This window comes from Corella eumyota, chromosome 5 (assembly GCF_963082875.1).
Source record: "Corella eumyota chromosome 5, kaCorEumy4.1, whole genome shotgun sequence".
In the NCBI taxonomy this organism is placed as follows: Eukaryota; Metazoa; Chordata; class Ascidiacea; order Phlebobranchia; family Corellidae; genus Corella; species Corella eumyota.
In genome coordinates this window covers 7603658-7630787 of record NC_137494.1, presented here as the reverse complement: position 1 = coordinate 7630787, position 27130 = coordinate 7603658, and the positions used below count along the sequence as shown (strand labels likewise).

Below are 27130 nucleotides of genomic sequence, written 5' to 3'. Positions count from 1 at the left end.
GTAGATTTTTAAACATAACACTTTGGTTGGTATATATAGCATTGAATTATTTATCAGTTTGTGTTTAAAATACAAAAGATATGAAATATATATTATACACTTGAATATAAATTTTTTTTATATCTCAAGTAAGCCTATCGATAGACAATGTCTAAACTTTAAAAAAATGTATACATATATACAAGTAATAAATTGTAAATTTTCTCCCAACCATCAGTTTACATAAAAAAATACAACAAAAATTTGTTTATAATATTAAATCATAAGCCATTATGACATTCGAGCATGCACAGCATTAAAGTCATTGTCTACTAATCATTGTTAATAAATAACAAACAACAGGAAATTACTCAGAAACAAAATATTTCTAAAAACAAAACTATTCCCTGCATAAAAAAATTCATAATTCAACAAGCTGTTTTTAAATACTTTTACTCTAACTTAAAAAAAACTAAATCTTATATTAACATTTATGTGTTGCAAATCAATACCTAGACCAATCATGCACACTCAAAAACTAGAACAAGTGTTTAGTAAATAGGTTATCTGCCACTGCAACTAACAGTATTGTTAGTAGTTAGTAGTGTCAATTACAACTAGATTACCATACCAAAAAAAATGTAAAGCTAAAATAAAAAAAAATGTTTTAGTTAACAAAATAAAATAAGTAATTACATTAAAAATGGAAAAATAGGACTGTCAAAAAATAAATTTAAAGTGATATTTGTATATTATATATGTAATTAAAAAATAAATTAGAAATCCTTTCCAATTTAAAGTACTCACATAAACTTATTAACTTAACCATTTATATAAATATATATATATACTTTAACTCTTTAGATCCACTTAGTCAGTTTTTTTACCATAACCATATTAACAATAACCCTAATTTTTTAATTACTATATATATAATTGTCCATTGATAGTTTAATATTATTTTATAATAGCAATATTTTACACCTATTTTTTTGTTACTTTTTAGTTTGGTCCAAATTTCTTAAAAGATCATGAACTACAATATGACAATGAATTCGATAAATAAATAGCAGAATAGACAACTCAATGCTTTACATCTGAGTCTGTAAGTCAACTAAACTACCTAAATCATTTACAAATCAGACCAAAAGCTATTTTTATATATTCAAAGGCATTAAAAGATTTTAAATTTTATCCAGAAGTATTAAGAGATTGACAATTTGTTTAAATATTAAAACACAATTATCCGTGCTAGGCAATGGAATTTCCATGCCAGGTAACTTTATGGTCAGATGGTGCAAACTCAGAAAATAAATTATAAATACTTTTTACTAAATCATGAAAACCCTTAAGAATTTACTCAAGCCTTTATCAACCCTTTTTACTTTACTCTTTAAATTGTATATAAAACCAACCGGCTATATCAACACAACTAAATCACAGTAGCGAGACCTGATAGTCTACTACGCACTAAAAATAAATTGTGACCACCTTGCCCAATGCGATATTGGACTGACATGACTTTTGAAGAGTCGCCAAAGGCGCCAAAACGCTAGTGGTTTTGTTGACGAAAAATAAAACTGTCAATTAAAGCGGGTTTCCCTACAAAACTGTTAAATTTAGAAAGTGCTTATTAGAAAATACACAAAAAACACGATTTTTACCGAGTTACGCCCTTTTTTCACAGAAAGAAATAAAACCTAGTTAACCTTTAATGTAGCAATAATTTGATATTTATCGCTGGAAATGACCTAAACGATTCCCAAAGTAATTTCAGAAGTAGTGCGGTTATCCAACGCCCTAAAAAAGGCTGGGTAATAGATTAAGACAAATGATTACACATTTATTTTTGGTATGAGAATTATTCAAAGCAATAATAACGTGACCTGATAAAAGCTGGTTTGCCGCGCCTAAGGACCGCAGCACACAATAATTTTTAGGTACAAAAGTAATGTGACGAAATGTGTTTACGCGACTTTCAACAATAAAGAAATGGGGAATCCCCCGTTATAACACTGAAATGTGCACGTGTCGTAAAAAAACTAAGATTTTTGTTGGATTAACTTTATGATAAGCCTGTATCTCAAATTTAAATTATAATCTTTCTTTAAAAAATTCCTATATCCAGTGTTGTGATAAACGAAAACAGTCTAATCTGCAACCCAGTATATTTCTGTATAGTAAATTTCTATTATGAAACTTCACAAATTAGTATGCCATTACATTATTGCAAAAGTCCTTTAAAAACAAGTAATTGTGTTAACTATGGTGACAAATTGAATGTTTCAAATAGGTAAGTATGTTATCAAACCTGCAAGGTTAAAAATATTACTACAATATTGGTTGTTTTTAAGAGATATTGCGATAAAATTTAAAATAATAAAACTGTAATTAAAATTTTCACAGAAAATTCCTGTAAAGCAACAGGAAGCAAAAAAGTTTCACCAGCAAATTACAACTACGGTCATATGTTTGATTCTCACTGCTCTTATGCAAAAGCGCCCTTAAGTAAAGCGCTATAAACAGTATGAGCTTGTGCTGACCAACACCTAGTCAGCAGACTAATTATCGACAATTTTAATCTATATTATTCAGGACCGCAAAGGGAATTTAAGACTTTGTGGGGTAACCGATGTTACTCTATGTTTGAGTTGTTAAGTCTACCTTTCCACATTGAGGATAAATAAATATAAAAAAGAGATTACATATCTCAACATATTTAGTGCTTCAAACCTAATTGCAAAATTTACCAATACACAAAAAAATTAAAAATTAAAAACAGTAACTATAGAAAAACATAATTTTCACAATACAATAACTAACTAAAAATAAATTTTTTTAAAAAATTTATTCTAAATCTGCCCACAACGGTAAAAACATTGGTAGATCAGCTGTTAATTGGAGAATATGAGGTTTTAAACAGCTCGCTAGAAAAATATTCCCCCCTTCAGATAAGTGCAATCCATCGCATAAATACAAGGACAAATCTTTGTCAACCAAACCTTGAAATAAATCAACATGTCTACAATTTTCCTGTTCAGCAACCTGTTATAACAGTATTTGTATATTGTTAGCAGTAAAGGTAAAAAAATTGCAATGTAGTTAATAAATATTATTTTATTTTTTGCATATAAATATCTTTATCCTCGATGTGGGAAGGTGAATGCGCGCCTTAAACATAGAGTAACATAAGTTACTCCGACCCAGTCTCGAATTGCCTTTAGCAGTTTGGGATATTATAGAGATTACAATTGCCCAGTAATTATACTGCTGATTAAGTGCGGCTCAGCAGGGGTTAATACCGATTATAGCCCCTTACTCAAGGGCGCTACAGCATAAGAGCAGTGGGGATTGAACCCAAGACCCCATTGTGGTGTAGCAAGTGTTCTCACCACTACACCACGCTGCCGGTGACTAAGTTCTATACTTTTTTTGATTTCTATATTCATAAAGCAAAAGGGTTAGTTTCGCAGCCTTAACATTAGTTACTTGGACTTAGGTTTGAGTTGCCTTCAACAGTTTTTGAATATTACCAGATAATTCCCCATTTAATTTTTTTTTCGTAACACCTTTCTAAAAGACGCTGCAAAATGTCAGCAGTGAAAATCAAACCAATGAGCTCATGTTGTAAAAACAAATGTTCTTACCAATATACAATAACACTAGTAAAAATTTACGTTGCATAACCTATATTATTTTAAGATCATCTTAGAAATACACAGAAAAAGATAAGTTACCTTACAACACACTTTTGCATATTTGATGGTGTTATAATTTTTTCTGTCTTTTTTATCTCCATACCCTTTGATAATATTTGCTTTCACGTATGCCTATAAAAAAATTTCCTATGACAGTATTTGTTTGTTAAAAAATTTTATTTTACAAAGTTACTGTTATTTACTTCTTCATCAATTGGAGGTGGTGTGATTAATATTATTTGGTCTGATTTTATTCCTTGCTTTTTAAAAAAGTTGACAATGTGAATAAGATTTGCTTCATACATATCCAAAGGAACATGTTGTTTGCTTTTAAACTCCGGTAAAACCGAATCATTAGCTCCGAAAAAGATTGTTACTGCAACAACGTTCTAAACAAAAATTTCTAAAAATGATATATTTAGTCCATGTTTATTTACTATTGATTTTTACCTTTATTAATTGATCATTTAAAATGCTTGGTAAATATTCAACCATGTTTTTAGTTGTATAACCTGAATAACCACGGTTAAATATATCACATTTTCTTTGACAAAAATCATTAATAGATGCTCCCCAGCCATTGGGATTAAATGAATACTGCGTTATTGAATCTCCAAACAGAATAATTTTGGGCCATAAATCCATTACTATTGCTTATAAATATATATCACCTATAAATAACATCAGCAACAAGTGTATATATAAAGTTTTATCTACAATAGTAAATCCTAAATTAAAAGACAAATTCAAAATTAGGTTTTGGTTGGGATCAAATCATATTATCTATTTACCCTATCTGTCTGTCTGTTGTCTGTCTATTGAAAAAAAAACACGACCTTATGAGTGTAACAAGTGTTTTGACTACTACACGCCTACCGCTACCGGTCAGCCGGTAAAGCTCTACAACTGGTTAAGTGTTTTGTAGTTTAAAATCAGAATTTAAAATAATTTTCATCGCCATCTAGTTATTATCGCATTTTTTAAATCATTTTGGTCGTATACACTTCTTTGTAAATTAATAGCAGCTTTATCGTAGTTAATATTAATCTATTTAAAGTTTAGTTTGGTGACCATATGCCCTATAATACTGTACATTAACAACTAAATACTTATTAACTGCTCATGTCGTAACTAATCAGGTAATACTAATACGTTGAAAACATAAACAAAAAATTATAAATTTGAAAGGTACAGTGTTTCCCAATAGGTTGTTCAAATATTTTGATAAAGATACTTAAAAATCTGGCAATGCTAAATTGTATTTACAATGTAAATTATGAAATTTTTAAGATTTTAGTTCATATTTAAGTCCACATTTAGCCCATGTTATTGGGTGAATTAAGGTTGAAATAGAAAACGCCAACAGCACGATGTTAACAATCTTAAAAGTTGGATCGTAAATTAGAGTTAGTTTAAACATTCCAAATTCGAGCAACAATATTAGTCCACTAATAAAGATAGTCACACCGTAAACTTTTCCGAAATCTTTCATTGGAAATACATATGCTATGAAGGTTGTAGCACTTCCATAAATAAAACCCTGGCCCAGTAAGGAAAACACAAAAGTCATGATTGGCTGTTCTGCTACTGCACCAACTGAAAGCAAAGTAACGAATATACTAACGATTACTGAAGATGCAAGTAGCCCAAAATATAAAGCCTTTTTGCCCTTGTAGAAATTTGTAAAACCATCAACCAAAAGACCGCCGATAACCGATATCACAAAAGCAAAAAATAACAGATATCCGTACAGATTGATTAGCTTGCTAATTTCGGTTTCGTTGGAAATAAAAGCATGAAGCCAATTATACATACTTCCATCAAAAAATACATTTCTTAATGAATACATACTAAATTGATAAGTGTTTGTCCAAAATAAAATGTTTTTAAACGATTTAGTTTTTTCCATACTCGATTTAGTTTCTTTATTTGACATTAAAGGTTTGACTTCATCTTTATCTTCACTTTTACTTTCACTATAACAGCCCGACCACTCAAATATTCCATATTTCAAATCTGGGTTTTTAAACGGGTATGGAATAAACTGCTCGGGCATAAGGGTGTACGTTCGAATCCATGGTAATAAAGTTAACACCAAAAAAATCATTAAGATGGTTTGTAACTTGATTCCGCTGCCGTACGCTAATTTTATTACGAGACAAACACAAGCTGACGACGACAGCATTCCGTCAAATACGTTTAATATTACTGCACGAATTCGCGGATACAAGTTAGCTGTCTGCGCATTGGTTAAAAATAAGGTGTTTCTTCCAGTTACAAATATAAACATTCCCGGATATAAACACCACGACAAATCAGCAGTTGACGCAACTAAAAAAACTGCACCAATTGTCGTCAGACTAGTTCCAAGTGTTCTTGTTTTCCAGGTTCCATAGCGGTCGAAAAAATATCCAAGTGGGAGACTTGTAAAAGACATAGAAATAATACCGACATAATAAACCAGGTTCAAAGATGCAGCTTGGCTTTTACAAGTTGTTACTTTTGTTACATTTGTCAATGTGTAGTTGCAATGTTCGCTAAAATACCCATCTTTTACTAGTACATATTCCAAGAATGGCCAACCAAACAAAATCCCTGAAAACACTAAGTTTTCGATCAACCCTGTTATTACAGTTAATGCGAATTGAATTTCCATTAGCCTACACGCTTTCACTATTTTTGTTATACAAACTTGAACAGCATTAAACTTTTAAGTTTACACAAAAAACTTGTTAATTGTTGCAGATAAATATTAAGAAAATGATATGCAATGCAAGCTCAGCATCCTGTACATACTCGCATTTCAATATGTTGTTGTCGAGGAAGTCAGTAAAAAAATGCAGATGTTGAAAAGTCACAATTTGTCAAATTTAACAAAATTGGTTTGTAAAACTGAACAAATTTTTAAAACCAAGATTTAGTGAAATTTTTGTTATCATCTTTGTTTATACCCAATGATGCGATAGTTTCACAACTTTGTATTTTATTTAAAAATTTGTATTTAAAGTTGATTTACAAATGCAAAAATTTTTGTTATAGTCATTGTGGGCTGGCAGATTTGTGCAACTTATTCGCTGTAACCGACAACTGTTATAAGTTTTTATAAAACGTTAAAAGTTGTTTTCTTTAATAAACATACAAAAAGTAAAATCTAAATATTTTGAATTCGAAATTACAGGGTTTCCAAATTAGTTGTTCAAATATTTTAATAAATAATAATGACAGATGTTTAAAGTTCAAATTAGTTAAACTTCTTTTACTTTCTTGTAACGCTAAATTGTTTTTAAGTGTAAATATTTAATTAAAAACAAAATTAGATATTTTTTATTAGATATATATTTAAGTAATTCAATAAACTGCATGTATTTAAAAAAATGTTTCACATTAAAACCACTTTAGTAAGAATAAGATAAAACGACACTATTTAGCTGAGGTAATTTAAATAACAAATTGCTTTTAAAAAAAACAATTATTAAAATATATTAAAGCTATTCAATTACAAAAATCAACCCCCTTATTTATTTTTGCATTCCAAGCAGTTACACTCTTTGTTTAAGAAAATTAACGAATTTATCGGATCGTTTTTTTCACCCTTTCCGAACGAATGATTATTTTCTGCTACTCGAAATTCTGCACCCACAAAAAGCATCACGAAATTATATTTATAGCTATCCAGGTATATAACTGGACTAAAGTCAATGCGCATTCATTTAAGAAATTCATGGCCATAGCTGTATTGCGTAATGCTTTAAAGTTAAATATCAACAAATTGAATCATTGAGGCCTTGGGTAATAAATTTTTAAGATTGTAGCTCGTATTCAAGTCCATATTTAGCCCATGTTATTGGGTGAATTAAGGTTGAAACGGAAAACGCCAACAACACGATGTTAACAATTTTGAAAGATGGATCATAAATTAGAGATAGTTTAAACATTCCAAATTCAAGCAACATCAAAAGTCCACTAATAAAAATAGTCACACCGTATATTTTTCCAAAATCTTTCATTGGAAATACATATGCTATAAAGGTTGTTGCACTCCCATATACAAAACCCTGACCAAGTAAAGAAAATACGAAAGACATGATTGGCTGTTCTGCTACTGCACCGGCTGAAAGCAACGTGAGGAATACACTTACGATTACTGAAGATGCAAGTAGCCCAAAATATAAAGCCTTTTTGCCCTTGTAAAAATTTGTAAAACCATCAACCAAAAGACCGCTAATAACAGATATCACAAAAGCAAAAAATAATAAAAACCCGTACAGATTGATCAAGTTGCTAATTTTGGTTTCGTTAAATATAAAAGCATGTAGCCAATTATACATACTTCCATCAAAGAATATATTTCTTAGTGCGTACATACCAAATTGATAAGTGTTCGTCCAAAATAGAATGTTCTTAAACGGTTTGTTTTTTTCCATATTCGATTCAATTTCTCCATTTGACGTTAAGGGTTCATTTTCATCTTTATCATCATTTTGACTTTGACATCCCGACCATTCAAATATTCCATATTTTAAATCTTGGTTTTTAAACGGGTATGGGATAAATTGTTTAGGCATAAGAGTGTACGTTCGAATCCATGGTAGTAAATTTAAAGCCAAAAAAATTATTAAGATGGTTTGTAACTTGAGTCCGCTGCCGTACACTAATTTTATTACAAGACAAACACAAGCTGACGACGATAACATTCCGTCCAGCACGTTTAATATTACCGCACGAATTCGCGGATAAAAGTTAGCTGTCTGCGGATTAGTCAAAAATAATGCTATACTCCCAGTTACAAGTATAAACATTCCTGGATATAAACACCACGACAAATCAGCAGTTGACACAACTAAAAAGACTGCACCAATTGTCATCAGACTGGTTCCAAGTGTTCTTGTTTTCCAAGTTCCAAAACGGTCGAAAAAATATCCTAGTGGTAAGCCTGTAAAAGACATAGCAATAATACCGACATAATAAACCAGGTTCAAAGATGCAGCTTGGCTTTTACAAGTTGTTACTTTAGTTACATTTGTCAATGTGTAGTTGCAATGTTCGCTGAAGTAACCTTCTTTGACTAGTACATATTCCAAAGACGGCCAACCAAACAAAATGCCAGAAAACAACAAGTTTTCGATAAACCCTGTTATTACAGTCAAAGCGAATTGAATTCCCATTATAGGCTATAATTTTCCTTTTCCTTATGTACAAATTTAAACAACAATAACTTTGGACATACGAATTATTTACAGCAAACCTCACGTTTTGGTGTTTATTGAAAAATTCTAAATAACATTTACTACTTTACTTTAAAAACTAATTTGTACATTTTTGCAAGCTCTGCATCCTGTACATGCTCATGTATCATTAGATTGTTGTCGAGGAAGTCAGTAAAAAAAATTCGGATGTCAAAAAATCACGATTCGTCACTGTAAACAAAATGTTATTTTAAAATTTAGTTAAATCGCCAAACACCAAACACAAACAAAAATTGTATTTACTATTGATTTAAAAATTTTGCAGAATCATATATTACTACGATTTTTTTTGTAGCTATGCAGATTTCATTTTCTGTAATCGATACCTATTATGTTTTTAAGAAATTTAAAATTTATCTTTTTAATAATCATTCCGGAAAGAAATATTTGAAAGATTTGAATATTTCAATATGAGTCATCAACGTGATATGTTGAAGAATGTTAATGAGTTTTTATGATGTTTTTTATGAATATTGGCGATCTGAAACTGTACTACGTTATGCAACAAATTTAAATGCACGTAGGCCTAGTTTTTAAGTTGTTGGTTGCTACATCTTAATTTATCAAAAACCACGTGTTTGTACCATAACACGACCATATAGTTTTACTTGTAATACAACATGTCCCCAGAATACAAACATGTTTTAAAATTTTTTTTAAATGAGAATTAAAACATAAAAAACACCTCGATGATTAATACATTTTATGTAGTGTTGTTACGCACTGGCAATTAATCTTCGACTTGTTTTATTTATAGCAACAATTTGACGTCATAAACTCAATCGTACAATGCCGTGGCGGTAAAATTTCTCGCTTAAGGCAGCTTTGCCTTCAATTGCAATTCGTTCTTTTATTCAATTTTTCTGGGGTGCTGACATTTTGAAATGTTAAAATTGATTTCGTAAACTAGTAAGATTTCTTTAACTTTAAATAAATAGAACAGTTTTAAATGTGGGTAATGCTTTGTTAATTTTTTTGTTAATATGAGTTCAAATGCTTTAAATAACACAATGTCCCGCGGCGATTGGCGGAAATCTCCAGGCGACTATGGATAGAAAATAAACTTTTATTTAACTTTAGAATAGAAGTGTTAACGCAATACGATCGATATAGCTTAAATTACTAGGCAGTGTTATATAGGTATTTTTAATATATTGAAGGTGGAATTAAACAGAGAGTCAGCTTATAATTAAAAAATTATGTAACTGACAGTTTTAAAAACCCTAATTTTTCAAGTATATACTGATCGATAACTAACGTAAAGAAATTTTTAGGATGTTATTAAAGTTAGTATAAGCCCACGTCCCTAATTAAAATAACATCAAAACAACATAAAAATGTTCTTGCGTCTTGATTACTAGTAGTTCCTGTGGATATTTTTAGTAAAAAAAATCGTGATCAAAGTTGCCCAAACTTCCCTAATGAGATCCCATGATATGAGTCATCAATTAATTAGAAAATTTAAAAATAACCCTTGCAGTAATGAAAATGCCTTATAAGTTCGAACTGGAAAATACCGTAAAATAAATTTATTTTTTATATTACAAACTAAAAATAATTAAAACAAAAAAAGATTTGCGACTTTTTTTTGGCGCGCAGTGTGTGTAATTAATTATCGATTACTGATTGAAGTTATAAAGAACATGACGCATTTGCCTGAAAAAATTATATTCACATAAAAATTGTATGTAATATTTACGTCAATGCACATCTTTAATATTTTATTTTGAGTTATAATTTTTTTCTTTGACGCTTTTCAGATATAAATACAAATTTAATTTTGTTATTTGTAGACAACACAGGCTAAGCTCTTCGCAGTTACTTAAACTAAAAGTAAAATAAAAGGTTAATAACTTTAACGTCTGACAGTTAAACGTAGATTTCAAAACAAATTAATATTACAACTGTTAGCGCAAAATATCCACATGCAGTTTCATTTTACTAAAAAGATTTCAAGGTAATAAACGTTAAAGTTGTATAAACATTTGTCTAGTTAAAACTTTATTTAAATTAAATTAATATTATATTTTTAGGTGCATATCGAGAGGTAGCTATTTATTTTTTCTTACAGCAATTCTTCATTTATTAAATGGTAAGCTTATTTTTTAAGTTAATTTTTTTCTATAAGTAGACAACTTTTGCACATTACCACACTAATTAAATTATATTTGTATTTAGTAAACAACGCCCAAATCATCGTTTCAGTATGTAAAGATACTCAACCTTTTTGCCCGTCTTTGAAAGCATTATGTAGCGGGCTTGGGTCATTATGTCCCCTAACTTGTGGTCATTGCACACCAACAACTACTACGGACCCACCAGTCGGGGGGGCAACACCGGAAACATGTGACCCAGTTGAATTGGGATGCATTTTTGGGTGCGTCTTAAACGGTGGTGGAGTAGGTAAATGCGCTTGCCCTGCTGGACTTACTTTAGCCTCGGATGGAAAGGGTTGCGATGGTAAGTAACAGATAAATCTCAAAAATACAATTTTGATATTCGTTAAAAAAACTATGAAATATTTATATATATATATAAGAATGCGACTTTAACACACCTAATAACCAAACATGCTTTTTGTCAGATATAAACGAATGTGAGGTAGACAACCCTTGCATTGAGCCTGGATTTACAGTTTGTATAAACAATCACGGATCGTTTAGATGTGAAGATGATAGTAGGTGCGAGTTTCGTCAGAACTTTTCTTATTATTATAAAAGAGATGGCTGCTGTCGTTCGACCACTCCAGGTTTTATTTTGTTTACAAAATAACACAGCATTATCATCTAACACATATAAGCATACTTTTTTAATATTTTGTGTTTTAATAAGGTTAATAGCGATTTCTCATTGTCTTACATTGTGAAAATCGTAACTGATGTTTATGTCAATACATTTATAATACACTGTTAAAGCACACTAATTAAATGACGTTCTTGTTAAGGAACATGTGGAAAAAATATTGTCACCGGTAATACAGGGGCAGCCGCATCGGGCCCCGACGTAGTGCTTGGATTTTGGCCGTGGATAGCTTACGTTCAAGTTGGTAGAAGAATATGTACTGGAACGTTAATTGATGATCGCTGGGTTCTTATTGCTGCCCATTGCATGGGGTTAGTTTGTGACTTCATAATCGAAACTAGCGTAGGTTACACGATGTTCATCAATAGTTTTACTTGTTTTTTTCAGCGGATACTTCAGAAACGGCGGACCCATTGTTGCTTCAGTAGCAAAAAGATCAACTAAAAAAGGAGGAAACAATTTTAGAACCCAAGATATTACAATCGATGTGGTATTTAAAACGTGTTATTTTAGTTTTGATCTTAAACACAACGGTCATCAAATAACTTAAATACACTATTTACACATGAAATAATATCTAAATGGCTTTTCTCATTACCAATTACAATTTAACTTTAACACTGAACGGTTTTACCTAATCTCGAATCTGTTGTTATTTACTTGCAGTATTACATAGACTGACGTAATGTTATATTTAGAAATGTACATGTTCTTAGGTTAAAGTACATCCCAATTATGACTTCCCCTACAACGACATAGCACTTATGCGGCTGGAAACTAGCGTTGAAGTGAACGAATTTGTTAGACCTGTATGCCTTCCACATGGCGAGGTACCAAGAGAAGAACTTCAGTGCTTTTTTCCTGGATACGAATCAAGCTGTAAGTAAAAATTAATGACAATTTGATTTGATAGTTTTCTAACTTAAAAAATGAGTTGTTTGTTAGTAAATAGGCTCTTAGAGATTTTATTAGCTTTTTAAGATTGTTTTGTTTGAAACTGATTCCACATTTTTTAACAATTCACTTTTAGTTTTTCAACAAGGAGTTATTAGAAACCTCGTTGATGCTCCAGTAACGGTTAGAAACGGATCAAGCTGTTCGGGATTATCAGTTGTTACAGATGGAGTAATGGACGATCATATTATGTGTCTTGAGTTTAATAAAACTCAATCGGAAATGTGCCCAGGTTTGTTAAAAAAATTAAAACTTGTTTTCGCAGTATACAGTATAATAGCGTGGGATATTGGTAAGAACAATTGCTACACCACATGAGGTTGTGGAATCAATCCCCACCGCTCTCACGCTGTCGCGCCTTTGAGTAAGGCGCTATTAACGGTGACCAATACTTATTCAGCGGTTTATTTATCGAGCAAAATTAATCTATTATATCCAAAATTGCTAAAAGCAACTTAAGACTGGGTCGGAATTACTGATGCTACTCTATGTTTAAGTCACGCAGTCGACCTTCCAACACCGAGAGTGAAGATATATAAAAAATAGGCCCATAAAGATCGTCTTAATTTATTAAGGTGAAACTGGAGGGCCGATGGTTTGTCAAAGATGCAACTCGTGTGACTGGTTTGTGGCTGGAATATACTCATTTGGTGACAGCTGCTCGCAAAAAGATTCGTTTGCTGCTTTTACCGGAGTTGAAGGCTACGAGGACTGGATCGGGGGAATCATCAAAGAAAGAATTGTTAAGGACGGACCATGTCAAGCTTCAACGCCAGGTAGGTTTAAACAACTAATTTGTTTTAGTAAAGGTTAAAGAATATATTTATAGAATATATCTATGAAAAAAAGGGCAAATTTGATTTTAATAACGTGGTATAGAAATAATAGGCCTATAAATTTTATTTTATCTTTAGCCTATCGGCCATGGGGAAAATGGTCATCATGTGATCAAACTTGTGGACGAAGTTCTCGGTCTAGAACTCGAACATGTGTCGCTAATGGAACGGAACGTCCGTCCGAGGACTGCCATGGTCATGCTGAAGAAGTAGGACCATGCCCAAACCGGCCTTGTCCACGTAATTTATTTTTTGTTTCAAATTTGATAGCCTTGTTTTCGATGTTAACATTTATAGTTTTGAACTAAAGTTAACGATATCGTTTTGGTGGGCATTATATCTTAATTCAAGTAAAATGGTTTGGTGAATAATTTTTTTCTAAATGTTTTTATTTTCCAGGATGGGGTGACTTTACTCAGTGGAGTTCTTGTTCAAGACGTTGTGGGGGTAATGGAGGAACACGAACCCGAACTAGAAGTTGTATAAATGGAATTCGGGGTCAAATTGGGTGCAACGTCGGTTCCTCGTTGGAGATAGAGGTAAAAACCTAATTGTTAGAGTGAAACTTATATGTACACTGTCAATTAAAAAGGATTTTGATTTAAAAAATAAAAATACCATATTATCGAAATTTTTTAAACAAAAAGCTCAAAAACCCCACAATTTGTCGAATAACGACCCTTAATTCAAAAATATACATGTCTATAAACCAATCCTGTTTAAAAAGACCAATTAAATATAAATATGTTTTGGAATAGTCATGTAATCGAGAACCATGTGCTGATTGGTCTTCATGGTCAAGTTGGTCTGACTGCATGGGCACCTGTGGTGATAACATGTTACGAACTGCAAGAAGAAATTGTATTAGAGAATCCAGTACTCAAACATGTCAAGGACCTTCTACAAAAACAAGCAACTGTCACTTACGTAAGTATTTTCCTTGAAGTTAATTTTAATATAGTATTAGTTCATCTAAAAGTTGTAGTATATCTAAAGTAGTATTTGCCTATGTTGTATATGCCCACCTGAAAGACGTAGTATATGTAGTAATTTTTTCGCGAAATTGTTTGACGTGAGTTTTTTAATTTCTTGTTTTATTACAGCTCGTTGCCCCTCTTGGAGTGATTGGTCGAGTTGGTCGAGATGCTTAGGATCTTGTGGCCAAGGAACTTCGAACAGAAGGCGGCATTGTCAAAATGGAAACACGTGCGTAGGTGATACTCTAGAAGAGAGAATTTGCGATAACCAGCGTGAATGCCCAGGTATAAATAAACAAAAACTAAATAATTTTTTCAAGTTATTTTCAACAAAAAATTTTAACCAATTCCTTGTTTAATATAATTTTACACTTCTTATTTTTTTTGCATTTAAAATAGGGAATTATTTAAATACAGGTTAGGTATATATAACGTTGAATAGAGAAGAAATAATATTAGTTTAATGACTAATGAATGTTTTATTATTAAAAAGGTCAATGGAGGGACTGGAGTCAGTGGAGCCCATGTAATGCAACGTGTGGACGAGGTTCCATAACAAGATCGAGAGTTTGTGAAGGGGGATCTTGCAATGGAAACGCAATACAAGTGCACCAATGTCGCATTCAAAATTGCGTCGGTTGGGCAAGTTGGGAATCGTGGGGTGCTTGCTCGTATACGTGCGGCAAAGGATTTCGGACGCGAAGAAGAAACGGTTGTCATGGAGGCGCGGTCGGCTCGTCCGTCTGTCCTGGTAGCAGAACGGAAATTGAGCCCTGTAATAACAGGGAGTGTGATGGCGAAGAATGGTCGCAATGGAGTGATTGTAGTCGATTGTGCGGAACTGGAACTCGTACGAGAGAAAGGTGAGTTTTTGTTAGGTTATGTGTTGTAGTTGACATCTTGTAGTAAACAGCGGCTGTTATTTACAGATATTGTGCTATTTGTGCGTCCGGAAAGGAAAGACATACTGGATTTTGCAACCAAAAAGACTGCGCTCGAAGTACGTCATATTAATTCGTATTAACTATCATTATTAAATTTTGAAATCACTTACACTTTACGGTTCTCAGAAAAACTCTCGCATTTTACGGTACTGCCTAATTCTCTTTGTACTTTACGGTCTTACCTAATTTTCTCGTTTACTATATTCGCCTAGCTAATTCTCTTCTTCGTATTTTACGATCCTAACTGATTCTTTGTCGCAATTAACGGTCCTAGGACTTTCCAAGAACCGTAAAGTACAAGTGATCCAAATTTTGTACTTAACTTGCTAACTAGAATATAACTTTCTAGGTGGTTCTTGCGCGTTTTTACGAGATCAGTCAATGACCACACCAAGCTGCACAGAAATAATCCCATGGTGCACACGTCATCCCCAGTTTATGAGAACTAACTGTCAAAAAACATGCTGCGATGGTAGGCTACACACAAAAAAAATATTGCTAGCTTAACAACGGTTTAACGACCAGTTCTAAACTTTGTTTTTATTTAAAGCTGAAGTACACGAAACTTGGTCAACTTGGTCAACTTGTTCAACGACTTGTGGCGATGGTTCTCAAACAAGATTTAGAAGATGTAGCCTGATTGACGACTGCATAAATCCTGACTTAACTCAATTGCAACAACGTAAATTTATCTTAAAATACTTCATTTGCTTGATGTGCAAATCGTGTTGTATGCAAAGTTGTATTTTCACATTATTTGTAAGCAACAAAAATGTCATGTTAAAAAATAAATAGTAATATAAGTTATACATATTCATATTTTCAGTTAGAAGATGTGTTGGTCCGTTTTGTAGTTCTAATACACGAATTTTTACTGGAAATGGTGAACAAGAGGCACCATGGGGACCGTGGTCCAGCTGTATAGCACCGTGCGGTCGTGAAGGCACCAGGTTTCGATTGCGCGACTGTTTTGGATCAGAATGTGATCCGGTATCACGAGAAGTTAAAACTTGCGCGAATACTGATAACTGTGGAGGGTCGTGGTCTACTTGGTCGGAGGCTTCAGCTTGTGATGTCACATGTGGAAACGGATTGGCAGTAAGAAGAAGGTAACATAACAATAAATGCAAAACTCCACATAATTCAAATTATAGGAACAATTTTATAAACTTTTTCTTTTTTAGACATTGCATAAATGGAACGCTTTGTCCTGGACCTAATATCAACACAGTTATTTGTAAAAACGCACCCTGTGAAGGAGGTAAGTGTTTTGTTTATAGTTTTAAATATATTTTCAAACCATAAAATTTATTAAAAAAATTTATGTTTTACAGTTTGCGTCATGCAACATGACAAAAGCGGGCAGGATTTTTGTTTCGAACATCAACATTTATGCGACTCCGAACTATACATTTTAAATTGCGCATATACTTGCTGCAGAGTTGCTAATCGTAAGTTGATTAAATTAACTCTGTTTTAATCGACACCACGTGTTTTGGCAGTTATATTTTAGGCATTTGATTACTTATGTTTAAAAACAAATTTAAAAATACGCTTACTAAATTTTGTGATTGATATTTAAAGTAAATTTATCTTAAAGTAAATAACATTTTTTACATATTTGCAGGACATTCAATATGCAGAAATAGTTGGCCAGAAATTGTATGCGCGAATGGAAGTTTTTTATGTGCAAATTCGTTAGTAAAAGGGCTTTGTCAAAGAACCTGCAACTCTTGTACCTGAGTTTATAGTATTACATTTTTGGATGAATTAAACAAATAATTTAAGGAATTTTGAATTCAGCGCTTTTGTGTTATTGATTTATTTTTACGAGTTAAACACATTTTAAATGTTTATTTATATCAAATTCACTTGCTTAAATAATGTGATTTATATGTAAATATTGGTATTTCTTTATTTTGTTGTTATATTAAACTTTACTTAATTGTTTAACGAATGCCACTTTTTAAATTCTAATTTTGATATTTTGCCACATTTTATACATAATTATTATAATCGTTAAACAAATTGTCAAAATAACTAAAACGAAGCTTTTATAATATTTTTTTCTTTATTGTTTGTACTGTATCATAAATGCCAAATGCGTAAACAGAAAAAATAAAATAAAAATTAAATAAAATTTTTTTGCGGATTTTCAATCTATAAATATGCTATTAGTTTTTGTTTTATCTTTGTTTAGTTTTTACGCTAAATCAACTACATCCTAACAAACTTTTTAGTTTAAAATTCCAATCTAAGATGGAATTTAAATAATTTTAAGCGGAGTTAATGAAAATTCTTAAAATTTATTTTAAATTTTAGTAAAGTAGAAATAAGAAAATTTAATTAAATTGTGTTTAAATTTGCTGAAAGTGGTTTATAGTAAATAAACTTATTAGTGTTAGCAATATAAAGCCCAAAGCGTGTAGGCGCGTTAATGATTAGACTTATTTTTACTTGTGTTTAACTATTGATATGTCCAAAGAGTCGTGACCCGCAATTATAAATAATCTGTTGCGGATTTAAATCGGCATCGCCGGCTCATACGACTGACAACGCCTTTTCCACCTTACAGCCCCCTGGCCATTATCTATAAAAAGAAGGTGGTAAAAGAAAAATAAGCGGCATGTTTTTCGTTAATCGCTGGCCGACATTTATTAAACAAGCAATAAGTATTTAAAAATTTTCTGATTGGTATCAAATATTTTTAGACTCCAAGTCAGCACATTTAAAAATATTGTTAGCTTATTTGAAATGTAGTGCTTGTTAGTGCTAATAAATCTCATAATGTTGTTTTAATAGAAAGCACCAAATAGCAATTAAAATTTGAATTGCAGTTTTTATGATTTAATAATTATAGGGTGTACTTGTTAAAAACAAATCGAAAATACCATGCTCTTACGAGGAATACTATTATTTTTCTTCCTTTTTCACCAAGAAACAACAGGTAATCACTTAAAATTTAAATACTAAATTATATAAAAAATGGCCCTTTTAAAAAATAAAAACACATTTACTAAAGAGTTTTTATGCTACTCCAATTTAACATTGGTAGTAATATTACAAAGTTAGCAACCAGGATAAAAGATACGTTTTATTAAATTAATTAAAAGTGTTTAAAAGCTAGCTTTATTTATAGGTTGGTTGTTGATGACATGTTTTATTTATACAATCAAAACCTTTTTTACAACAAACCAGATTAATTCTATCTTGCGGTTGGCATTTAAAATTTAGTTGACTATTTATAAATGAAATGAAAATAAACATTGTTAAAATATTAAAAAAAACAATATGAACCATGGTACAAAACGTTTTTTGCATAATTTTGGTAAACCTTTTTAATGAAAGTTTCACTATTATATTTTTTAATATTCGATAATCACTTTTTACTTGAAATTTAGAATTTTGTTTATGCTCCTAAACGTAATTTTCATGCATTTTAGCATTCTCATTCATAATCTTTTATCAACAAAAACTTTTGCAAAACAATTTTTTTTTGTTTTTAAGGTTGTCATAGTGGTGTGGATGATTCACACAACCGCAGAAGACGACAAACAAACGTAGAAGGAATTTTTTCCGCACAAGTTGAGGCAACTCGCAGTTTGCGAGATTACTTTGCGGCCTGCGTACAAGATAAGGTAACACCAGGTTTACGACATTTTAAAACAATATAAACGAATATTTGCTGGTAGAACGGTATCAGAAGATTATAGTTTATATTTAATACTGCCATTATATGTACTAGGCAGGAGGTAATCTTCAAGGGGCTGTCGATTACACGATTTTAGATACCTTATGGTACCAAACTACAGATACAGACTCCTGTAGGTAAGTTGACGTTTACATTTGTTCTGCAATTTTTTTAAATAAAGTAAGCCAATGTTATTGTTGTAGAAATTTAGTTTATAGTGCTATGTGATTGTAACTCAATATTATGTTAGTTTTGCCGTCCTATGGTTAGGAAATGAAGTTGGTAAAGATAGTGTTTAAATGTTTTAATCGTTAGTGTAGTACGAAAAATGTTTAACGTTTTAAATGTGAACAAGTTTTTGTTAGTTATTTAAGATGCTGTATATCTCATTGTTCTAATGTACAATTTCCTATTTAACATATTTTTCTTGTAGCTCTGAAGATTCGGTACGATGCTGGACCGAGCGGTTAAATATTTATCTACGACAAACTTCATCTTTGCTAGGTCCAACCAACGAATGTATACAACAATATAGCATGGATATAAGCGACGGGATTTGTAAGTTTTTAAATGTGTGAGAACTTCAATGAAGAAGTATACGACAAAAATCATAGACTTTAAATAAACATAAACAATGTATACTACATAAGATTTTCAAGTTGTGTTTTATACTGGTCTGCATTTTACGAAATGTCTATTTTTCTTATTAGTTGTTTACACCTCGCGCCGAAAACGACAAGTTTCAAAAGATGGTGATGAAGATATTCTGTTGACGAGTTATGTTACTTGTCTTAACAGAACTTTGATTCTGCCTCGCAATAGACGAAACTTAGATTTGCTTGAGGTGGTTAATTTTGTTGAACAGCATGCTATATGCGGGTAAAAAATAACCTCATTTTAATTTAAATAAGTGTTTAATTGCCATATAATTTTACCTATTTTTCAAAGGTGTTACATTTTTTACCTATTTTCAAAGGTGTACATTATACCATTTTAAAGGTGTATACCATACCATCATACAATCTATTAAAAACCATACAATATCTAAAAAATAACATAAACTTATTTATTTTAATGTCAGTGAATGTGACAAGGGACGAGGTTCAGAATTTATAACCGATTTAACAGAAGACGAATTCGAAGATTCGTTCGTTGAACTCAGTAATAGCAGACAAGAGGTAGCCAATATTCTAAGCCAAAATACAATTTCTGCAAGACCAAGAGAAAGAACAGAAACCGGTTGCCGGTCCTCTGTGCTTTATCCATTTTTATTGTCAAGTTTAACTAAAACCGATTCCCCTCTGTTTCAAACTATCACACCTTGTAATGCTCTATACAGTGAAATATTTTTGCCAAGTAAGTAAAAAATACATACTGTCATCTTTTATAAATTTATACTTATAGACACACCCGCCCTGTGTTGCTTTTGTTTAATGACTGATTTTTTTGTCAGACCCATGCGGAACTCTTCAAAATTCACAGCCTGACACATTTTGTATAAGACAGCAGTCTTGGTGTAACACAGTTGACCAGTTTTCTGAGCTTCATTGCCAAAAAACGTGTTGCGAAAAAAATGCGGATGTTTTAAGTAAGTAATAGTGTAGTAATGCTCTATATAAAAAATGTCCAAGAATTTTTTATCATTTGTTGTTGTTTGCTTTTATAAAAAAAGTAATTATTTATTGAATCAATTTTGTTCAGCTGATGCCCCGACGCCGGGTTGGACCACGTGGTCACCATGGGGCATTTGTCCAGCTCGGTGTTTCCAGACTGCGGTGCAACAACGTGAAAGATCGTGTTCGCTAGGTGTGCCTAATATTTACCCCTGTATTGGTAGCTCGACAGAAAACAGGGTAAAAATAAGTAACTTTTTAAATTTTTTACGAATATGCTTGCACACATTACCTTTTATTACGATTTGACATTGGAAATTTTGCAACCATAACCGAACATTAAAAAATATTTTATTCATGGTTTTATTTAAATTTTTTTGTATACACTATGTGATTAAGGTATGCAACTCTTCTTTAATTTGTCCGACTTGGACTGAATGGGGATCGTGGAGTTCGTGTGCAAAAACATGTGGACAATCTAGTCGGTCAAGTTTTCGAAGATGTTTGAATAGAGACTGTCCCGGTTTATCTAATAGAAATATGCCTTGCAATAATGGAATTTGTTATGGTAATTTATTTTATTACTGCTTGTAAAAAAACAGATCTCTTTTTATTGTTTTAAACATAAAATTGTAATTTATTTAAAAATGTTTAACTATTTAGAAGGTTCAAAAGGTTTAATAAATTCCAGGTTTCTTTTCAAGTTGGAGCCAATGGACTTTATGTTCGTTAACCTGTGGAAGTGGACGACAAAGAAGAAACCGTAAATGTGTTGAGGGTGCTACATGTAGACCTGACCAACATGGCGATGTGACTTCGCAACAACAATCTTGTAACGTATTTACATGCCCTGGGATTTGGTCAACATGGAGCCAATGGAGCGCATGTGGTGTTACATGTGGTGGAATAGGCACACAGCAAGTTAGACAAAGAAGCTGTACTGGTAGTGGCCAATGCTCGGGACAGAATCTTGAGTCACAGCCGTGCGGGAACATCCCGTGTCCAGTGCCAATGTGGGCAGATTGGAGCACGTGGTCTGATTGCACGTGGCAAAGAAGAACACGTGTTTGTGTTGGCGGTGAAGTTGGCTCAGGGACTTGTCAAGGCGATGTGAGCGAATTTAATGAGTGCTCAGGTACAAGTTGTAATGTAAGTGGACGTGATTTTGCAACACGTTGGAGCAACTGGGGAAGATGTAGTCAAACTTGTGGAATAGGTTTTCGAATTAGAAACAGGTAAATGCAAAATTAAACAATCTAAATTTGAAACATTGAGGATTGTACAAAAAACTTGATATTTTAAAATTAGTTTATTTTTTTGGGGGAAACATTTTTTACATTTATTTTGTTTGCTTTAGAACGTGCGTGGCGTCTTTTGGAAGAGTCGTTTGCCCGAATTCAAGACCTAATATACAACGTTGTAGGAATGTGTTGCAATGCTAAAGGAAACAACTGTTTTAACAAATGCAAATTCAGTTTTGTTTGTACGAAATAGTTTTGTTCAAAGCATTTACTGAGTTTTGTGATTTTACGTTCTTCAATAAAGTTATAATTCCAACACAAATCCCTTTCCAAGGCGATAATATCATTTTTTAGAATTATTTAAAATCTATTGTTTTGCTATTATTAAAATATTCTATGAGTTAAAGAAAATCAACTATTTGCATTTTACTTTTACATATATTTAACATTTTGCAAATGAATATTTAATTTAAAAACAATGCTGTTTCAATTTGAATTGCCAAAGGGTTTATGCTAAATATACAATTACTTTTCGTATTGTAGAAAGAAATAGATTAATTATAGTTTTACGTATACATGTATATTGTTAATGCATTTAATTATACTTATGTATTTTTAGAGAATGCTACTTAATAAACGACGACTTAAATTAATAGTTGTTTTTGCATATTATTAATCCAAGTGGTTATTATTCATAGTATATAAGAACGCCCGTTAGTATGCATTTTCATTATCATTTCTTTGGTTATCTACAGTTTGTACAGTAACAAAGTAAAATGTATTTGAGTATTAGATTTGCTGCGCTTTTTACTTTGGCTTTTGTAAGCAATGTTGTTTGGAGCGAATATTATGAAGGTAAGTCATATGGTTTTTAACAGTATTTAATTTTTTGTGCTCGCAATTTTTGTTAATTCAATCTGTTAATAATGCTTTGTTTTATTCAGAATCTACTAGATGTATCTTACCACCACCTACGAACGCCATTCAAACCTGGCCAAAAGACAAGATCAGCTTTAAAATATACAGCAGAGTTTGGTACAGCTGTAAGGACGGGTACAGGCTAGACAGTCTAAGGCGTAAACGAACTTGTTTAAGTGGAGGCAAATGGAACCGAAGCCCGCCAAAATGTGTCCGTAAGTAAACGACACTGTGTTTTTTCAAGTACAGTTAGTGTTTTGTGTTTAAATTGTACCTAACATTACTGCTAGCAGCATGAAGCAGTTCTAGTGACACTCGATCTAAACACAAAAACATAATATATAATTTAACAACTTAAGAAATAATTCCTCTTTTTAGCATACCAACAATCTGTTACCTGCACGTTACCGAAGCTTCCTGACGCGGTGCGAACTTGGCCAAAAAGCCAAACTGTGTTTGAACCGAATTCTTCTGTTTGGTATAGCTGTGCTATCGGATATGAATTAGATTCCACTAAACGAAAGCGATATTGTTTGGAAGGTGGACAATGGAACAGAAGCCCACCAAACTGCATAAGTACATTTTGCTTTTATGGTTTGATAATTTATACAGCATGTAATTAAAAACCTAATACGCTAATTTGTAGTCAATGGTATACTTTTAAATATTATTTAATTACATTTTTAAATTTTAGAGCGATCGTGCGAACAACCCACTTCTCCTGAATTTGGATCTTTTCGACCAAGTCAAATTTCTTATAATATTGGCGATGAAGTGTGGTTTAGCTGCGATTCCGGTTACGAAATTAGCGGGGCAGCAGATATAACTTGTCGATCGGAATTGAATGTCGTCAGTTGGTCCGCAGAAGAACCCACATGTGTCCCATCATATGGTAAGCCAAAAGATCAGTAATAAACATAAGTGTGCAATTTTAAAGTAAATTCTCAAAACTGTTTTGTGAGAACTTTTTTTGATGTTTTAGTTCAAACCTGTTCTCCACCTACAATTCCCAATTTTGGGTCGCTTCGACCGGAACAAGAAATTTACCAGATTAACGAAGAAATTTGGTTTAGTTGCAACGCTGGCTATAAATTGCAAGGAACAGCAGATATTACTTGCCTCTCAAATATAAACAACCCGCCAACTTGGTCAGCGAGCGAGCCTACTTGCGTTGGTGAGTACATGCTTCAATGCTATCTTTTTATTGCAATAAAGCAGAAGAAAGTAAAACAATATATGCATTTTTAGTTCAAACTTGTACAACACCAACACAGCCCGAATTTGGTTCGTTTGCCCCTCTGGAAGGACCTTATAATGTCGGAACAGTCGTTTGGTTTACCTGTGATGAGGGATATGAAATAAGTGGAATAGTCGACACTGTGTGTGTGTCAAGTTCTGATAACCCACCACAGTGGGCAACCGTGGAGCCGACATGCGTGCCTGTTATAGGTGAGTGTTACTGATTTTTAGTCGTTGCAAGCATTTTTTTGCGTTCGAGAACATAAAAACCGGCAGCGTGGTGTAGTAGTTAGAACACTTGCTATACCACAGTAGCGCCCTTGGGTAAGGCGCATAAACGGTACGAACTTCTGCTGAGTCAGCACTTTACCTGCAGTTTAATTTTTAGGCAATTATAATATATAATATTCCAAACTGCAAAAGGCAACTCGAGTGACTGGGTCGGGGTAAGGGTTGTTACGTTTATAGGTGGTTTATTATACGTTTTGGATTTAATTTAACGCAATCATATACTGAATATAAACTTTATTAAAAAAATACTTATAATTTTTTTTTGATTTTTTAGTTTCCACATGCGTTATTCCCGGCACTCCGGAATACGGATCTTACCGCCCGATCCAACTTAGTTACGAAATTGGTAACGAAATTTGGTTTTCGTGCGATGAAGGTTACGAAATTTCTGGAGCCCCAGACTTGACATGTATCGAAATTCCAGGAAGTTCTCCTATTTGGTCAGCACCTGAACCATTATGTGTTCCAATTATAGGTAAGGTTAAGGTTCAACAAAAAAAAACGGAACCTATTTTAGTTTTGTTTGAATATTTTGAATGTTAAATAATCTATAAGAAACGGTTATACCAATGCAAGGCCTTAACTAGCTGCCAATGTAAAAAAATCAAAGGTAATTTACTTATTAATCGATTTTTTGTAGTTACGACTTGTCCTACACCCGCCGCCCCCGAAAATGGATCGTTTCGTCCGAATGAGGAGATTTACAATATCGGTGACGTGCTTTGGTTTATGTGCAATCCAGGTTACGAAATTGACGGAATAGCAGATGTGACTTGTACAGCAAGCGAGGACGTTCTCCCTCCTACATGGTCGCCTACCCTTCCTACTTGTGTTATGGGTACGTTTTGTTTAAGAACTTAATTGAATAAATTTTAGCATTATTGTTGATTTTACACTAAACTTATAATTATTTTAATAGTCGAGGCTTGCAATCCTCCTACTCAGCCACTGTATGGAAGCTATTATCCGATCAATTCGCTGTACGAAGTAGGTGATGACGTCACATTCAGTTGTGATGCTGGTTATGAAATGGAGGGCACTTCAGTTGTAATTTGTCTTGAAAACTCTGGTAATCCACCGACATGGTCAGCTACGGAGCCTTCGTGTGTTCCAATAGGTAAGTAAAGGGTAGTTGAAAATAATCAAAAATTCTAAATTGAGCATAATTAATTAAGTGTTGTTATTTAAAATTTAACGTTGCTTTTCTCTAATTTGATTTTATGTTTGACAATTTAATTTTAAAGAAATAAGTATTACTTGCTAACAGTAGTTTTTTGAGAGTTTAAAATAATTGTAAATACACTTTGCAGTGCAAGAATGTGGACCCTTAGCAGCGCCATCTAACGGAAACTACGGGCCAATTAAAAGTGCCTACTCTATTGAAGAGGTTGTTTGGTTTAGTTGTGATCTAGGGTATATCCTTGAGGGTGCTAAAGATATCACATGTACTGAAGACCCAGGTCAAAGACCATTCTGGGATGCTGTTGAACCCACATGTGTGCGAGGTAGGATTATAGCTTGTAAAAAATATACAGTCTTACGTACGGTCAACAATCGATATGTTAAACTATTTTTTTTATATTATATAGTTACTACATGCCAGCCACCGAATGCTATTGAGTTTGGTTCGTTTCGTCCTACACAGACGGCCTATGAAATTGGGGAAGAAATCTGGTTTGATTGCAAGGAGGGTTACGAGATTCAAGGGGCTCGGGATATAACTTGTGTTAATGTTGAAGGCGACTTTCCACGATGGTCTGATACAGAGACAATATGCATAGGTTGGTATTGTGAAATGAAAAAATGCATGTTAAAAAGTGTTAATGTTTGATAAACGAAACTCAAAAAAAGGAACCGATACCGTAACAGATTTTTGAAAATTTTTTCCTGTTTTTAGAAAAAATAGTGTACTGCCCCAAGCCCGCAGCGCCTGCTTTCGGATTAGTCTTTCCTGATTTAGAAAACTTTGAAGTCGCTGACGTCGTTATATTTGACTGTTCAACAGCAAACTACGTACTGGAAGGATCGCCAGAGGCTACATGCCAATCTGACGGTACTTGGGACTTACCAGTGCCTGTTTGTAACTTCCAGGCAGACCCGGTAGCCTCGTGTAATGGTAGATGTCACGACTATGCTGACAACTCTTTACCTTGCCAATGTGATATTCACTGTGAGAAGGCAGGCAACTGCTGCTCTGATTACAACCAATATTGTAAGTAATTTCGGACGTCCTGTATTTATTTTAATATAAACAAAACCTTAAAAATATATTTAATTTGCTTTTTTGTATTTCAGGCTTGTATTAACGAAAAAATGAAGATGAAATAAAGAATATATGTCCTAAAAATGACAATTTATAATTGTAAATGTAATAACTGTAAAATACTGATTTATTTAATATGATTTGTAGTATATACTAAAATATTTATTTGTTATAATCCTTGTAGCGCGTGTATTAATAAAATCTATAAATAATCAATGTCTTATAATTATATATAGTTAAATTTTCCGCAAATTTAATAAAAGAAATAATAATCGAAAAAAGCGAAGTAGTTTGATTATAAGGATATTTTTAACTGACTTGTTTACTAAGAAATGTCATTTAAATGGAACCGCTTTAAGCAATATTAAGGCTAAATTTATAATTTATGAATCATCGAAGTTTGCCGAACAACAGTTTTTTCTAAATAAATATTTTTTG

At 32.5% G+C, this 27130-nt stretch overlaps 6 protein-coding genes across 7 annotated transcripts; 3 read left to right on the top strand and 3 right to left on the bottom strand.

Moving 5' to 3' along the window:
- Positions 1 to 2146: 2146 nt before the first annotated feature.
- Positions 2147 to 4400, bottom strand: LOC145752354 (isoamyl acetate-hydrolyzing esterase 1 homolog). Its single transcript, XM_082568627.1, has 4 exons — positions 4128 to 4400; positions 3881 to 4066; positions 3717 to 3809; positions 2147 to 3024 (listed from the first exon to the last, which is right to left on the bottom strand). The coding sequence occupies exons 1-4, from the start codon at positions 4320 to 4322 to the stop codon at positions 2827 to 2829; spliced, it is 672 nt and encodes a 223-aa protein (XP_082424753.1). The 5' UTR covers positions 4323 to 4400; the 3' UTR covers positions 2147 to 2826.
- A 562-nt stretch (positions 4401 to 4962) lies between these two features.
- Positions 4963 to 6333, bottom strand: LOC145753405 (equilibrative nucleobase transporter 1-like). Its single transcript, XM_082569817.1, has one exon. The coding sequence runs from the start codon at positions 6331 to 6333 to the stop codon at positions 4963 to 4965; it is 1371 nt and encodes a 456-aa protein (XP_082425943.1).
- Positions 6334 to 7477: 1144 nt separating this feature from the next.
- On the bottom strand, positions 7478 to 8934 carry LOC145753404 (equilibrative nucleobase transporter 1-like). Its single transcript, XM_082569816.1, has one exon. The coding sequence runs from the start codon at positions 8840 to 8842 to the stop codon at positions 7478 to 7480; it is 1365 nt and encodes a 454-aa protein (XP_082425942.1). The 5' UTR covers positions 8843 to 8934.
- A 1764-nt stretch (positions 8935 to 10698) lies between these two features.
- LOC145752343 (uncharacterized) lies at positions 10699 to 17529 on the top strand. Its single transcript, XM_082568614.1, has 21 exons — positions 10699 to 10880; positions 10957 to 11015; positions 11102 to 11383; positions 11508 to 11672; positions 11868 to 12036; positions 12113 to 12215; positions 12442 to 12604; positions 12756 to 12911; positions 13255 to 13455; positions 13594 to 13755; positions 13915 to 14054; positions 14274 to 14442; positions 14619 to 14777; positions 14986 to 15355; positions 15422 to 15492; positions 15786 to 15908; positions 15987 to 16118; positions 16263 to 16545; positions 16621 to 16697; positions 16771 to 16887; positions 17064 to 17529. The coding sequence occupies exons 1-21, from the start codon at positions 10849 to 10851 to the stop codon at positions 17177 to 17179; spliced, it is 3249 nt and encodes a 1082-aa protein (XP_082424740.1). The 5' UTR covers positions 10699 to 10848; the 3' UTR covers positions 17180 to 17529.
- Positions 17530 to 18727: 1198 nt separating this feature from the next.
- LOC145753403 (semaphorin-5A-like) lies at positions 18728 to 22634 on the top strand. The gene is made up of 11 exons (XM_082569815.1): positions 18728 to 18737; positions 18944 to 19074; positions 19182 to 19264; positions 19561 to 19685; positions 19838 to 20006; positions 20209 to 20483; positions 20581 to 20715; positions 20829 to 20980; positions 21140 to 21308; positions 21432 to 21975; positions 22601 to 22634. Exons 1-11 carry the CDS (start codon positions 18728 to 18730, stop codon positions 22632 to 22634), a joined length of 1827 nt encoding a protein of 608 aa, XP_082425941.1.
- A 99-nt stretch (positions 22635 to 22733) lies between these two features.
- On the top strand, positions 22734 to 26839 carry LOC145752347 (complement component receptor 1-like protein). Of its 2 annotated transcripts, XM_082568618.1 has the most exons (13): positions 22734 to 22836; positions 22926 to 23114; positions 23278 to 23475; positions 23594 to 23791; positions 23882 to 24073; positions 24148 to 24348; positions 24704 to 24904; positions 25070 to 25267; positions 25349 to 25546; positions 25740 to 25934; positions 26019 to 26210; positions 26327 to 26641; positions 26725 to 26839. In XM_082568618.1, the coding sequence occupies exons 1-13, from the start codon at positions 22758 to 22760 to the stop codon at positions 26733 to 26735; spliced, it is 2367 nt and encodes a 788-aa protein (XP_082424744.1). In that variant the 5' UTR covers positions 22734 to 22757; the 3' UTR covers positions 26736 to 26839. The 2 variants fall into 2 exon arrangements, with proteins under 2 accessions (XP_082424744.1, XP_082424745.1); XM_082568619.1 differs by lacking the exon at positions 26725 to 26839 and having other exon boundaries at positions 26327 to 26649.
- The last annotated feature ends 291 nt before the right edge of the window (positions 26840 to 27130 follow it).